We start from the raw sequence: 15831 nt of genomic DNA, 5'->3' as shown, positions 1-15831 counted from the left end.
TGTAGATTTCTGGAGCCCAGCGTATTCCAGTAGCAACTATTAATGAGGAATAGTTTGTGCCACATACCAAGTCTGGAAAAATATGCTCTTGAATAGTAAAGAAATAAAAAGGGAATTTTTTTCTGGTCTTTGTCTCTAGTGTTTAATATGCTGTTAATATGGATCTTAAAATAGTAAGGGCCAGTTATGGCCTTTAGTATAAGTGCAGAAGACTTTGTGTATAGTAATCCTGTCTTCTGAAAACATGGGAAAAGCTGGAAGGAGAAGGAAGAGGCTGTATCTCTGCATAAGTAAAAAGCAACACGCTGGCTTCTAGCTGGCTGTGTCAAAATGAATCACTTTCTTACCACATATAAAAGTACAGATGCATAAATATGCAGAGTTGAACTCTGAATTACACATTGGACTTGGTATAAAATTAAAATCAGAGTTGTCAGTAAAAAAAAAAAACAACAGGGTTTTTGCTTTATTTCCCCTGAGATTTGTTGATGATGTATAGATTATTGTAATATAATAAATGAAATTCTAAGTGTACGTATGTACCCAGAAATTTATGGGTAACTGAACAACTGTCTAAATTGGATGTTGAAGACTGTGAATCTCAAACTGTAGCTTGGTTTGAATAAAACTCTTTGTGCTCTGCAAAGTGGAGTTTAAAACAAATGCCTTAACCTACTGTTATGTGGGAGGGTTATGACAATAATTATCAAGCTTCACTACACCTTGTGCAAGTATTTTGAGGTGCCTTGTCAAAATACCAGCTAAATTACTGCCAAAAAATGCCAGAATGAGATGAGTAATGAAAAAGTTTTCAAATGGAAGTATTTAAAATCTATTCATCCAGGTAGACATATTTACAGTCATCACTCTTAGTTGCACAAGCTGAATTTCCAGTGTTCACCCATGAGATTCCATTTGTTTCTGAGCTGAAGGGAAAGAAAAGCCTGTTTTCCCTTTGCCTTGTCCTTTTAGAAGGAAGTGACTCTGCAGGTCTAGAGGGCAGGCACTGTACAATCCACAGGAGCATGGTTCATGTCTGGGATATATTTTCTGCCTTTTTTATGTAATCTCAGCTACCTCCTTTACATCTCAACATCTCTGTGGCTAGTGAGGAAAACTGTGTTTTGTTCAAGGGTTTTTTTGGTGTTTTTTGGAATGCTAACTTGATATGTGACTCAAATGTGAAGCAAACTGTTCTCCAATGTTACTTCTCTGCTCTCCTCTCTCGCTTTTCCACCCTCTCCCTTCTTTCCCTCCTGGTTTTGTGTGGTTTCCCCACTGCAGTCCTTGAGTGGGGCCTCTTGCTGTATCACCAGTGAGGTGCACTCACCCAAAACACAGGATCTGCCTCCTCTCAGGTGGACCTGAGTATTTCTGGTCACTGAGCAGAAGTTCTGATCCACTTATTTCCACATTTATGGATGACAGATGACTGTGACCTGTCAAGGTTTAATGAGAGCAAGAAGGCAACATTTTGGAAAAGTATTTTGGCCAGCTCATCTCCATAGTTGGGTTTATTGGGTTATTTTTTCACTTTGGTGTGAGAGTTTTTGAAATGTCAGAGGGAAAAAAAAAAAGATTTTGGAAGGGAAGAAAAAGAGGACTCACAAAAGAAAAGAACTCCCCAACCAAAGAAACCTGGATGCTCTCTCAGGAATGTTTTGTATCTGAATTCTCTTTAATTTGGGCCACTTTCCTTGAGAGGCATTGTATGACCAGGGCAATTAGGAATGGCACAGACTGTCCTCAGAGTGTCTCTTCCCTGTCTCCTCATTGTAAGTGATACATTTCTGCAACAACAGCTTCTTCAGGGGCTAAACTTAGAAATCTGCTGAATTTAGTAGGAAGATAAAGCACTGGCAATTGCCAGCTCATCAGTTAAGCTCTGTAACATAGTCTCTCCATTTAGGCATTAGTAGGTTTCTAAAATCCGAGCTGAGGAAGTGTAAAGCATTGGGCTGTCTTTCTAATCTTGCACTCTAGGTTTTTGTGAAGGCTTATCCATTCATTCACCATGAGAGTAGTGTGGGTTTTTTATTAGGCTTTTTTTCGGAGGCAACTTTCAATCAATAATGCTCTATAATTGCAAACTGTTATGATCCAAAGAATTTTATTTTAAAAGTAGAGAATATTAAGACAGTCTTGTTAAATTGAGGTTGTTTTTATGAAGCAGGAAGGATGGAAAGTGTGACGTGTGAGATGAGCTGTGCTTCATAGTTTAGAAAGTTCAGATGGTTAAATGAATAGGCAGTAAAAGAAGGAGGTGTTGAGGATGAAGTGCCTCTGGAGGTTATCCAGTCCATCCCCTCTGCTAAGGCAGGCTCACCTAGAGCAGGTGACACAGGGGGGTGACCAGGCAGGTTTTGAATCTCTCCAGAGGAGGCTCCACAGCCTCTCTGGGCAGTTGCAGGGCTCAGTCACTCTCACAGAACTTTTCCCTCGTACTCAGTGGCACTGGCTGTGTTTGTGCCCCTTGCCCTGGTGCTGGGCACATTCACAGAGAGCCTGGCCCCTGCCCTTGGCCCCCACCTTTCAGATATCTGCGGGCATTGATAAGATCCCCTCTCAACCATCTTTTCTCCAGGATAAACAGGCCCAGCCTCCTCATCCTTTCCCCACAGGAGAGATGCTCCAGTCCCCTCATCAGCCCTGCACTGAACCTTCTCCAGCAGCTCCTTGTCTTTCCTGACCTGGGAAGCCCAGAACCAGCCCTCCCCTTCTCTTCCTTCCCTTCAGGGGCTGGAGGACTCAAGTCCAGACATTTCTTTCCTGTGTGGCAGCAGCTGATAGCTGAGGAATTTGGGCAATTTCTTCCAAGCCATGGGAGCCACTGCTATCTATCAGGACCTGCAGTTCAGAGGAATGAGATGATGCAAAGGGAGCATTTTTGTGCTGCTGGGGGTGAAGCTCAGCCCCTGGAAGGCATTTCTGAGCATTCTGAATTAAGAGTCACCTGCAAAAGTAGAACTGTGATTGCAACCCCTCACTCTTATTCCAGTCACTGAGTAATACTGGAAATTTCTGTAATATTGGAAATTTTAAACTAGTATCTTCGTGTCCTGAGGATTAGGACAATTGCTTTTACAATAGTGTTTTATCCTTACAGAGCAATTATATATTCATGTTCAACTCATGTTGAATATTCTCATGTTCAGCTTATCCCTGCCCAGCTGAAAACCTGTTTATGAATACATAACATCATAGCTGAAGTGAATTATCTATGAACAAAAATAATTTTTACTGGTTTTAAAATTCAGGATGGTTACCAACCCAGTGCCAGTGTTATCCATCTCTTTTCAGAGTATTAATGAAGATTCTTCAGTACTAGTTCTTATCCTTTTTCTTTGCGTGTATATATATATATATGTGCATTTGTGAATGTGTACACTTATGTTGTTATATGCCATAATGAAATATTCTTAATTGTTTTCACTGAACTGATACGTTTGATGTACAGGATTTACATAATTGAGCTGGAAAATAAAAACTTCTTGCCTAATACTTTTCTTTCTCTTTCTTTCACAGTCATAATGAACGAAAAGTAACCTGCAAACATCCAGTGACAGGACAGCCATCACAGGACAACTGTATTTTTGTAGTGAATGAGCAGTAAGTGCCTTCTGTTTCTCTCTATAAACACAGATTTCAAAGCCCATTAATAATGAACTCAGATTCAGTGATTACTAGTGGCAATATTTATTTTTTCCAAGTCAGATCTACATGTAGATAGTTCTTGTTTAAATTACTTGAAAGTAATGATAAATATTTTATATTTAAGACATAAACCATAGCTTGAATTAGTTTTATGATAGAAATGCATCACATTTATGCACTGTATGAATTTCCTCTTGTCACTTTAGTTATCCTGTAATTTTAGTAAACGACCTGGATATTTTGTAATAATCAAATAAACTTCCAGAATGGAATAAATTTTATAATCACTGAGGGACAATCACAAGCTGTTAATCTATAATGTTTTGCCTGATGGTTTCTCCTCAACTGATTATTTCCTTGGCCAGTTGGGACATTTTCAGAATCATTGGATAATAACTCAGATTTGCTGTCTTTGCATTAGTTTTGTAGGACACACAACAATGCAAGAAGGTCTGCATGGAACTCATACCTGACCTCAGTATTTTATTGGTGTCTGGGTTCTGGGTGTCCTGCTCACCACCATTGCTGCAATGAGTGAAAACCATCAGAACTAGACAAATTTCACCTGTTCTCACCCAAGTGAGGCAAAGGCAGATGGGGCCTTTGGAGCGCATTCCTTCCCATTTCCATCTCATGCTCATGCCTGTCTTTTTCCCTCCCACCAACACCTTGCACTAATGGAGAAATTCTATTTTTAAGTAACATCTTAAAATTCATCTATAATAGATTGGAGTTCAAAACACAGGGCAGGTAACTCTGCAATGAAGTGTGAATTGCTTTCAGATTGGAAAAGTAGGACACAGGCTGTACAAGGCTACATCTAGGGGTGCTTTTTTATTAGCAGTCTGCACACACAGCATGTTCTAGTGCTATTACATATTCTATTTTCAGGACTGCTGCAGCAATGTCATCTGAAGAAAAGAAGGAGCGACCAGTAAGCATGATATGTGAAGCAACTAACTATAATCTGACATCAGATTATGCTGCTCATCCAATGAGCCCTGTGGGCAGAGTAAGTCTTTATGTCCAAATAAATTAGAACTAAAATAATTCAGCTATTCCACGAGGTACTAGACAGTGTTATATGTTAGTGTTCCACTGAAAAAGAGAAACAAAGCTTATATATATTTTCAGGGCACTCGACTCCAGGTTTAATTTGGAAATGGAAGTGTCTCAAACAAATTATCACTGTGACTGTAATTTTTATCAGGTCTCTCAGATCTTATGACTTGCACATACTTAAATTGACCTTTCTGATCCATGTGATCACCAAAACCTTGAGTGACTGATGAGGCATCTGGGCCAACATTGTTGCAGAAATTGCTCCATCACAAACAATTGCCTAGATGTCTCCAGGTAAAACAGAGAGAGTTGGAATTATGTGCAAGAAGTAGTTGTGAGAGAGGTAGGAAGTGACCCTGTGCTAAACAGCAGATGACATTGGGCCAGAAGCAGAAGTCTTGAGTTCCTAGAACAATTCCTGGTAAATGTTTAAGAGAATCTTAGGGTCACCTTAATTTATATATTACTTCTCCATTCACCCAGTTTCTCAGGAGGTTAAGATAAATGCCCAGATGTTCTTAATAACTTTTAGGTTTATTAGATAAAGTTGATGAGCCTATTGTGTGCATTTTTTTTATTATTATTATTTACAGCTTTCCTGAGAGAGAAGTGCACTTGCTACAAAATTAGGAAGTGTCTTAAGTTTTCTAGGAGACCAAGAAAACAGCTTTGATCAGTGATGACAGACAAGAGCTGTCATCTCTTGTACCCAGTGGTTAACAGTTAAACAAGGGGGGGAAAACCCTATCAGCTAGTCATTGAAAATGTTAACCCTGAGAAGTGCTTTTTCAGCAGATTAATCCAGCCTGCAAGGGAAAAATAGACTTTGGAATGTGTTCCAACTGAGCACATTCCTTAATGTCAGAAACTTGGATTGAAATAATTGACTTAAGATGTGGTAAGAAACATCGCAAGGTTCCTTTAACTGCATTTTGGAAACTTTTTGTTGTTTTAAATATCTCATGAGACAGGCAGAATCCTTGACCTATGTTAGGAACTGTTATTTAATGAGAAAAGTGTCTTAATCTATTAATGTTGCTGGGGGGAAAAATAGAGAGTCACAGATGTATTGTGAACGGTAACAAAATCCATCTCAACTTCCATATGATCATGTTTAAGTCCATTCAGGAAAACCAGTTTAAATTACAACAAACTAGAGAACCCCCAAACAAAAACAGTAAAAAATAAACTCAAAACCAGCCAAGCCCTAAAACAACCAAGCAAGCAAAAAAACCCAAGGTAATTTCTTGTTAGAGTCATAACAGTGATGTAGAATACAATAATTACATAGCTAGGTCTCTGAAAATCCATTTTCTAGGAAGCAATCTCAGGTTAAATATGCAAAATTAATTACAATTTTAGGAGCATGTGTCTAAAATTTTTCACACTTCTCTTTCAAAAGAGAGATTGAAAATGCCCTTTAGCCTGGTATTTGTTTCATAGTCTTTGAGAAGGAAATCGAGATTTCTATGGCCCAGTTACTGTGATTTCTTTTACTTTCATTGATTAATGCCTCTTTAGTTTCCTGTGAAAATAATATTTTGAAAAAATAGACTGCTGTTCTATTTTTCATTCCTCCTGTTCCTGCTATTTAAATGCACTTAAAATACTAATATGATTATTGTGGCTGTGTGTGTAATTACTGTACAACAATTTTCAGATGTGAATTTGTCTGAATTAGTGCAACACCATTTAAAAAGGGTTGTTTATGGGGAGGTGAATGCTGGCAAAGTACAACTACAGCTAATAATCAGTCTGCTTTCTCTGGCACCTATTCAAGAATAATGAGTTGAATCCTTTCTAGAGATGACTGTATAGATATGGCCCATGGGTAATATATAGTATATATATATAGCCTGGTGTATTGTAGCATAATAAAACAGGAATAAAATGTTGGTCAGGGAAGTTCCAGAGAATTAATTACAGAGGAGAAGAATGCTTCGTGTAAACAATTTTTTAGGTAGTTTTTGTTTTAAGAGATAACTGATGACCACACCTGATATTGGAATGTAATGAGGAATGCAAAAAAAGTTTGGGGGACAACTAAAGTTTCAGACAGTTAAGGGATATAGGGAGAAAGTTCTTCCTTGCATTAATGTTAATTAATCCCAGATAGATCTGGAACTTGCAGAAGTTTCTGTTTTGTGTCAGAAAGACTCTCTGCAGTCTAATGCTGTTGCTGACCAGAGGCTAATATGAGGTGAGGCAAAAATCAGTCTCTGCCCACTGAAAGTCTTAATTCTAATCTTCCTTTCCCTCTGTATACATGAGGGGTCCAAATAACAAATTACAGCTCTGTTAAGTGCTGTTTATTTCCTGTTAGCTTGAAGTGTATTTCCAAACATGAAGCCACTAGCACAGGCCCCTGGCTGTGAAAACCCACAGGCTTCAGATTGCTACAGAAGTATTTGTTTTCATCTCTCTGTAGAATTTAGAAACTGTTTTTGTAGTTCTCTTTTTTTTTTTTTTTTTTTTCTTTTTTTTAAATCCTATTTTTCTTCCCACTGTTAAAATCACTACCTAGACTAACAGGATTGTATGTCATAAATTGCTTTTTAATGGGTAAACTCAGTCATATTGCCAGTCACCCTCTGTGGTTCAGATTTGCTGCTCTTCATTGCTGTCCTGATTATCAGCAGAATGAAGTGAACACTTTTCTCATGGAAAGTTGTGTGGAGTGTTAGCACAGGACAGCTGCTGAGGAGCTCCTGGTGAGCTGGGATGTTTCCCAGTGCTCATAAATATTAATCAGTTTGTTTATAGGCATTTCAGTCCAGTCCAGCTTTGAGTGGCTAGTGTAGGTGTAGCGATGCAGGTCTGCTCAGGATCCAAGTTAACTGGAAATTTTGGATTAATACTGCTGAGGTTCATTAGCAAACAGCACAGTGAACAGGAGGAGTGTGAAGGGCATTAGTGCTCAGAGCTGAATGTCTGTACTGTGTTTTCATTTTGGTGTATATCCAGACCAGTCCAGTAGTGCTCCTTGTGCATCTTGTATTTTAGTCCTGCTTAAATGGAATCCAGTTTGCTTTATTCTGCAAACCAAAGCACAGTAAGAGTGAATGATTGGGAGATATGCTTCAAGAGCAACCTCCTGGTCCAAACTAAAATGCTGAGGCAGAAACCCACTCAGCTCCAGGAAAACTGCAGCACTGGAAGGCAGCAAAATTGCCTACAGAATCCAGAAAGTAGCATCACGTTGTTTTGTGGTTTGGAAGATAATATAAGCCTTGAAGACTGGAAACCTATTTTTAAACAGAAGTTCAAAGTAACAGAGATGCAGATTTGTACTTTCTGAGTGTACATGCAGAAAATTTCCTTTTTAGCAAGGTTCTCAACCTATGTTTTTCCATTTTACTTGCAATAAATTTAGTATTAATTAATGACTTTTGTGCTAGTTCTGAAGCTGGGAATGAAGCCTCACATAAATCTGTATTTTTCTACCAGCTAAGCAGAGAGAAAAGCCACTTGCAGGGTGATGAAATGTGCAGCCCCAGATGCTGACTGCTCTGTTGGGCAGAGTTCAAAACCCTGCTGGGTGTTTGTTTTTTTCAGTTTTGGAAAACAGTGAATATCACTGGCTGGACATCCTGGCTTCTTTCTCAGTGCTGGATCTGTGCAGGGTTCTTCCCACAGGATCTGATTTTGGAGGCATCTGAGTTACTGGGACTGTGCCTTAGAATGACTCAGATGGTGCCAGGTGTGACTCTAAGTTTGCTTGCTCTGTTACCTTCTGCACCTTCCAGCAAGTGATTAGTGGTTGGATCATTATTTCACTCTCCTCTCTTTCTCTTTGCCTTCTCCAGAAACTGGAGCTGGGCAATGTCTCCTGTATATTTTTTTTTCTTTTTTTTTTTCCCTGACACAGTTTGAGATAATTAGTTATGCATGAGAGAGCACAGGCTGGCCAGGGATCCCAGGCACAACAAGAAGAGGAGGTGATCTGAAGTCTGAGAACTCATAATTAGTTTATATATGCACCCAAAGTGTTTCAATATCCCAAAATACTCATTGTCTTAAGGTTCAGAGTTTGTTGTGAAGTTGTTCTCTTTATGCAGTGTGCAGGCAAAATAATTACAAGTCATCTAAAGTGTTCTCTGTGTTACCTAAAGTTAGAAAGCACTTGTGATGCTGCATTTAATTGAAGGAAGTTTGTATTCACAGTTGGTAGGATGTAACTTGTTAAAACTCTGATGTTAGCTCAGTGAAATTAGTGTCAATATGGGGTTTTATCAGACCTACCTTAGAGAGAGCTGTCTAAATTATCTGAATTTGTTAGACTTGACATAAGTGGTTGGTTGTCTTCAGAAGCATCCTCAATGCATTAGCTATTTTTACAAGTATAGGAATTCTGGAGCACTCTTGAGGGGTTTTGAACCTTTAATACCTAATATCAGAGTAGGTGAGTGTTAGAAATTATTTCTGATCAGTGTTAGCACAGCTTCTGTGTGATAGGTTAACAGAGAGAGATGTAGTTCACTTCATAACTGGATTTTTATACGTTCCTTGTTATGTATTCCTTTTTCACAGCTGGCTGTCATAATTCTCTTGTCTTCTTACAAATATTTGTCCATTTTGCACTGATAGAATTTTTTTAAAGCAAATGTGGAAGGTTTTTTACTTTTATTCTTAACTAGATTTTCAGTTGCTTGCTCTGTCTTGTTTTTCAGAACTGAGTGAAATTTCTGTATCTCCAAGGGAAATTAAAAGCACTCTGTTTTTATATTGCCTTATGATTCTTGCAAAAAAAAGAAATATAAAATATATTTTGTGTGGTAGACTCTAGGCAAGCGCACATAGTTTTTCTAATGTTGTTAGTAATTTTTTTTGCCAAGCAGTGTTGTATTCTTCAGTTAATGGCATCATTGACAAAAGCTGCACATAATTTTAAATTAAGTTCTCAGTTTATGATTTTTAACCTACTGTGGATTCTCTCTGAAGCACATGTAAAACCCAGCTTAGTTCTGTGATGTGCATTGAGAGAATTTCTGTAGAGAAACCCCACACCCTCATTTGCAACAAAACCTCAGTGTTGGTTTAGATTCCTCCTTTTGGAATTCTGCATAACCTCATGATCAGTCTCATAGCAGAGATGGGGGAGCTGAAACACAGGATTATATTGTCTCAATCCAATTTGAAGCAGTTTGTTTGAAGCAGAGACGTGAATGCAGCTTTAAAAACTTACTTGAACTTTACTTCTGCACAGGAGTGTACTTTGCTCTTCACATCTCATGGTGTCTGAGGCACCACTTCTTACAGAATTTTAAACACAAGTAAATATTCAGCTCGTTTAGTTGCAGAACAAACTTTCTAAATGTAGGCTGAGAAGAATGAAGTGTGAATTGGCAAAGCACTGCAGGTTTCTTTGTGCCTTTTCCAGTTTCTTTTGGTTATTCAAGTAAAAGGATGAAATGTAAAATGCTTTGTTTTTCCTACTTCTCTTAATCTTATGTGATCATTGCAGAGTTGTAAAAAGTATAAGCAACAGCTGATATGAGCTCTGGAGTCTCATGGAAAGGTTTCTAAGTAGACTTCAGTGCAAGGAAATAAAATAATGAATATTCAACCAAAAGATCAGAACAAAGAAAGAATAATAAAAAATTAGTTTATTTTAGGAAAGGAGGAATTATATCTTGCTGAAATCTGAACAAGTTTTCTAGTGTTAGGTCAGTGTTGGAAGCAGTAAAGAGTGAAATTTCTTGCCCAGACGATGTCGTTTTTCATAATTAATAATAGTTCTGTGGGTTTACTTCTCTTCCTACAGCACAGTAGGCATTCTCCCTACCTTAGAAGAAGGTCAGATATGTATTAGGCTGGGTTTTTTCTTGTTTGAAAAAAAACCCCAAAACATCTTTTAGTACTTGTCTTGGGATTTATCTTTATATTCTCTGCAGAAGAAAAGAAAGAAATGCTGAAACCAGCAGAACCATTGCAATAATTATTTATCTAAAAAAAGAATAGAGTTTGTGTTCTGCAGTCCCCCAGAGGAACACATGTAAGAAAAAGATCTTAAAGAAAAGAAAAGCGTTTTGATTTTTCTACAGTGATTGATGCCATGGTTTCTTTAACGTGTTCAATTCAATTTAGACATCACGATCTTCAAAGAAGGTTCATAATTTTGGAAAGAGATCCAACTCCATAAAGAGAAATCCTAATGCACCAGTTGTCAGACGAGGCTGGCTCTACAAACAGGTACTCACACCCTCCTCACCCCCTTCTTTTTCTTTTCCCTCTAGTGTGTGGTACAAAATTCAACCACTTCTATAAAATGCAATGATAGAAACAGCAGAATGAAGCTATAAACTGTGGTCTACAATTAATTAACTCCTTGCTGGACATCAGAGAAGTAAAGAACATTGGTAGATTATATATACATGATTGTCTCTAAAAAATCTAATCAGATGTTAGTTGTACAGAGCTGATTTAATTTCAGGCGTGTTGAGATGATGGGACAAAGATGCATGACCCAGAATATTGGGGGGGGTTAAGTTTCTTTTGTTAGATTATATATAAATTTCTTTTTTCTAAAAGCAATATTTTCAATTAAAAAAAAAATTAAGTGGAGCCATTTCTTCATATATTTCACATAGGTATGTCTATTTCCTTAATTCAAAGGTAATCATCTTAAAACCAGAGATTATTTCAGGTTTTCCCATGGAGTGTAAACCAATCTGAAGTATGTGCTTTTTAGTGCTTTCTGGGACTGTTTTAGCCTGCTGTAGATTTGCTATTCTGCAATACCAGATTACACTTGTACTTTATTGGTCTGCAGGAATTCAGAGTAAAGCAGCTTGATCAGAAAAAAAAAATAAAAAATTAACAACAAAACCCATTAGGCCATATTAAGAATCTGTTTTTTAAATTTACCAAGAACCCTTAAGAAGTCATAATTTAAACTCAGCTGAGATAAATGTGTGTATGTGATTTTGATCTACATTGTCATTTACTGTGCCTACTCACATAGACTGGAATGACCCGCATACATTTCTGGGTGCTGGTGATGAGTCAGTTTTTAAAAACTACTCAGATAATAAGATCTAGAAGTGTCTTTTTTAGTGGAAGATTTTCCTAGGTTTAGACAATCCTGTGGCCTCTACGCTCCTTCAATGCTGAAAAATTCTCACAAAGGTGATTTTGTTGCTGTTTCCTGGGCACAGAATCACACAGTTGTCTTGGTTGGAAGGGACCTCATGATAATCTAGTACAACCTCCCCTGCCAGAGCAGGGTCATAGAATCATGGCATGTGCTGAGCTGGAAAGGAAACATCAGGATGATCAAGTCCAACCCCTGGTCCCACACAGGACACCCCCAAAATCACACCATGTGCTTGAGAGTCTTGGACAGGAGTTTGTCCAGATGGGCTTTGGATAGCCTCACATTCCTCACAGATGAAGCTATACCACAACCTCTCTGGCAACTTGTAACAGTATTTGACTGTTCTCACAGTAAAAAAAGTTCTACCTCTGCTCAGGTAGAATTTCATGTTTATTTGTGCCCATGGTTTCTTTTCTTGTCCTTGGCAAAAGTTGGGCTGCATGTTCTTTAGAGTCTTTTATCAGATATTTATAGTGATGCCTCCTGAGCTGCTCTCTCTCCAGCCTGAACAGTCCCAGCTCTCTCCCCCTGTTTTCATATGAAAGATGCTTCAGTCCCTCAGTCATCTCTGTGGCCCTTTGCTGGGCTCCCTCCAGTGTGTTCACGTTTCTCTTGTGCTGGTGAGCCCCGTGCTGGAGTAGCACAGCACCAGCCCTCTGTAGTGCTGAGCAGAGGGGAAGGGTGTCCTTCCTCCCTGCAGCTGTTGGCAGCACTGCTCATGCAGTCTGGGATGGTGCTGCCCTTCTTTGCCATGAAGGTGCATTCCTGGCTCATGATGGTGTGTGGGGCTATTCCTCTCCAGATGGAGGACTGAGCATTTCCCTCTGCTGATCCTTCTCTGCCCAGTTTCCCAGCCTGTCGGTCCCTCTGAATGACAGCACAAGCATCCTGGAGTATGAGGCACTCCTCATAACTTGTACTTTGTGCAGACTTGCTGAGGGGGAGCTCTGTGCCTGTGTGCTGCTCATTAATGGAGCTGTTAAATTGTCTTGGCCAACTGACCCGTGGGGCAAACCATGAGGGCCTGGGCACCCACTTTCCTGGGCCAGGCACTTCAGCCAGTCTTTATTCCACCTCAGAGTTGGAGATGGTTTTCATGGGAAACAGTTTAAATGCTGTGATGTTTGTCTGGTGTTTGTAAGAAGTGCTGCTGTATATTTCCCTGTTGTAGTGGTCATCGAGAGCCGATTCAGTCAAGAGTTTTATCAACAGATAAGATCTTCAGAAATGTACAGTGAGAGCATGTGCAGGTTTCTTTCTGATAATAAAATAACATTTATATGTAATCACAGAGAGTTTTTTTTTTTGTTTTTTTTTTGTTTAATTCAGGGTGTGCTGTCTCAATGCATGTAATGATCTTCTGTCGTTTTTCTGCTAATTTTTAAGTCTAGAGCCAAGAAAGTCCTTTTTTGGAAGATTTTTATCATGAACATACTTCTTCTGAATAATGTTTCCTAGCTAGTGCTTGGTTTATCCTTTCTTCTTCTTTCAGCTCATTTCCCCCACCCCATAAAGAGCAGAGCTTGAAATACAAGGCTGAAAATGATCCTGACTTTTCTTGGGCTGGGGAGCTACCCCAAAAACAAACCCACCTCACAGTTTTTCATTATAGAATTCCTTTTCTTCATTGTCACAAAACCTATTTACTACAAGAATATTGCTAATTCACACATACTTTTCTTCTTGGAACAAATTAACATATTTATGAAATCTGATTCTACCGAGATGTGTGTGCTGCAGTGCTCTGGCTTATTTACACTGCAGTAGTGGTGGCAGCCTTTCATTCTGAGCTGTGTGGTGTAAATTGGTTATAAGCATAAAAGAAAATTAAATTGCTGTAGGAATAAACTTTATTTGGGAAAGAAATTTGCTCTAGATATATGAATGGTTGTAGAAGACAAAGTTCAACAGAGAGTTTCTTTGGAAAACAAAGGAGGATGTACCTGAAGTGTTATCTTGGTCTTTGAGAGAAAAAAGTTTCTTTGTTGTTGTTTTAATTAGTTAAACTGTAGATTGTAATCTCTAGCAGGCCTGGAGAAAAGGAAGCTCAGAGCCTCCCTACTCTCTACAGCTGCCTAAGAGGAGATTGTACTGAAGTAGGGGCTGATCTCTTCTCCCAGGTGACAAGACAAAAGGAAATAGCCTCAACTTTTAGGTTGGATATTGGGGAAAAAAATTCTTCACCAGAAGGGCTGTCAGGCATTGGAACTGTCTGCCCAGGGAAGTGGTTGGGTCACCAGCCCTGAAGGTGTAATTAGATGTGTTAATGTGGCACTTGGGGACATGGTTTAGTGGTGGACTTGGCAGTGCAGGGTAACAGTTGGACTCAGTGACCTAAACTGCCTTTTCCAACCTAAACAGTTCTGTGATTCTCTGTTAAGTTCAGGCTCCCTGGGTCACAGACTTTGTTTGCAGTGACAGGTCAGGATGAGAAGTCAAACAGTTAAAATAGACAAGGAAATGAGCTCTCAGCACAGTTGTGCAGGGCCTGGTTTATGCTGTGAGCCACTGCTGTCACCAGGCTGAGTGTTGTGACTTGGTCCCTGTGATTCCTGCAGGACAGCACTGGGATGAAGCTGTGGAAGAAGCGCTGGTTTGTGCTCTCAGATCTCTGTCTCTTCTATTACAGAGGTAAGTTCAGCCCCTGAGGCCTTTGTTTGCTAATTTTGCTGGCAGCAGATAAATTTTTGACACACCATTCAAATGTAAGAACTAAGCTGTTGCTTAACTTAATGGATTAAAATAGTTGTATAGCTGTCAATATCCAGGCCTGCTACTCTTATCTTTTTTTTTTATTTCTTTCTTAATTACCAGTTTCACATAATTGCTTCCTGCCTGCCAGGCTGTTGTTCAGAGGGCAAATCCATTCACAGCCACCTCTGTTACTAAATTCTGGGTTGTAGTTTTCTCACAGCTTCTGTTGCTGGAAATTAAACTAAGTATGTCGGGTTAAATCTGATTTTTATGCAAATTAAGTAGCTGAAATGGGGATAGGGAAGGGATGTAGTGCAGGGGAGCTGAAGCTCTGCCTTTAGAATGATAAAGAGGATATATATGCCTTTGGGAACTGTAATCAGTGTTCATGAATACTTATAAAATGAAACGTTGTCCAATTCCATGAGTAGAAGTCTCTGCTGTATTTGGAACAAAAGAATCTGTTAGTAACCTCATGTAGCTAGAGCAGACTTACTTTACATGGAAAAAATTATCTGCTTCTCATTCTGGTCTGGAGTTAAGCGTGTCAGTGATCTCTTCACCATTGCAGATTATGAGCTGTAGTGCTCCTGAGGAGAAAAACAGATGGGACTTGGGCATAGGGAAACACAATCCTGAAATAAAGTGTACAGCCATTGTAGCTTGAAGCAGGCTGAGAGGGAAGAGGACTGTAAAGGATGGCAAAAGAGAGGAATGGTAACAGGGCCCTCTGCAGCCTTAACTGTGGGTGAAGGGAAGCCAAGGGTTTCAGTTTAGGATGAAACTTTGGAATTGGTAGAACTGGTACTGATGCTGGTGATGCTGAAAGCAGAGACTGATGAATTTAAAATGGTTTTCTCTGGAAGTACAGCACGGATCCAATCAAAAACAAATCAGGGCTGAAACATGAAAGCTCTGTTTGCAGCTGGTTTAGTTAACAAATTCTGAATTTTTCAAATCTGATCATTAGGCTTCGTTTCTCTGCCCCAAGGGGTACACAGAGTTGGATAAACCCTGCTGAGTCAAAATCAGACTAAAATTCCAGTTATAGAGGCATCAACTGACTGATGCAGTTACACTGGGGTTACCTAAGTGATCATTATATACTCTGTGTTTTTTACAGGTTTATTTTAAACATATCTTCAGGCATCCTCTTCAAAAGGTTATAAAGAGAGTGCTACATTATAGCTGTCTCAAGAACAGATTTAATTGAATTTAATCACTGCACAGGAAGTTTGTCAAAAAAAGCAATAAGCAAAACCAGCAACAAAATAAGTATAAACAGCTCTATAATCTTACTTTTTTATTTTCTAGATGTTATTCTG

The 15831-nt window shown here is 39.0% G+C and overlaps 1 protein-coding gene across 5 annotated transcripts in view; it reads left to right on the top strand.

Moving 5' to 3' along the window:
• Positions 1–15831, top strand: part of PLEKHA5 (pleckstrin homology domain containing A5) — a 158995-nt gene that overhangs the window by 89315 nt on the left and 53849 nt on the right. For all 5 annotated transcript variants that reach the window (XM_083859605.1, XM_083859604.1, XM_083859603.1 and 2 more), the window contains exons 4-7: positions 3526–3609; positions 4546–4666; positions 10804–10908; positions 14371–14443. In XM_083859605.1, coding sequence (XP_083715731.1) covers positions 3526–3609; positions 4546–4666; positions 10804–10908; positions 14371–14443 — 383 coding nt within the window. The remainder of the gene's footprint in view (positions 1–3525; positions 3610–4545; positions 4667–10803; positions 10909–14370; positions 14444–15831) is intronic.

Source organism: Zosterops lateralis (assembly GCF_965231275.1).
Source record: "Zosterops lateralis genome assembly, chromosome: 4".
NCBI lineage: Eukaryota > Metazoa > Chordata > Aves > Passeriformes > Zosteropidae > Zosterops > Zosterops lateralis.
This window is presented reverse-complemented; position numbering and strand designations above follow the sequence as displayed.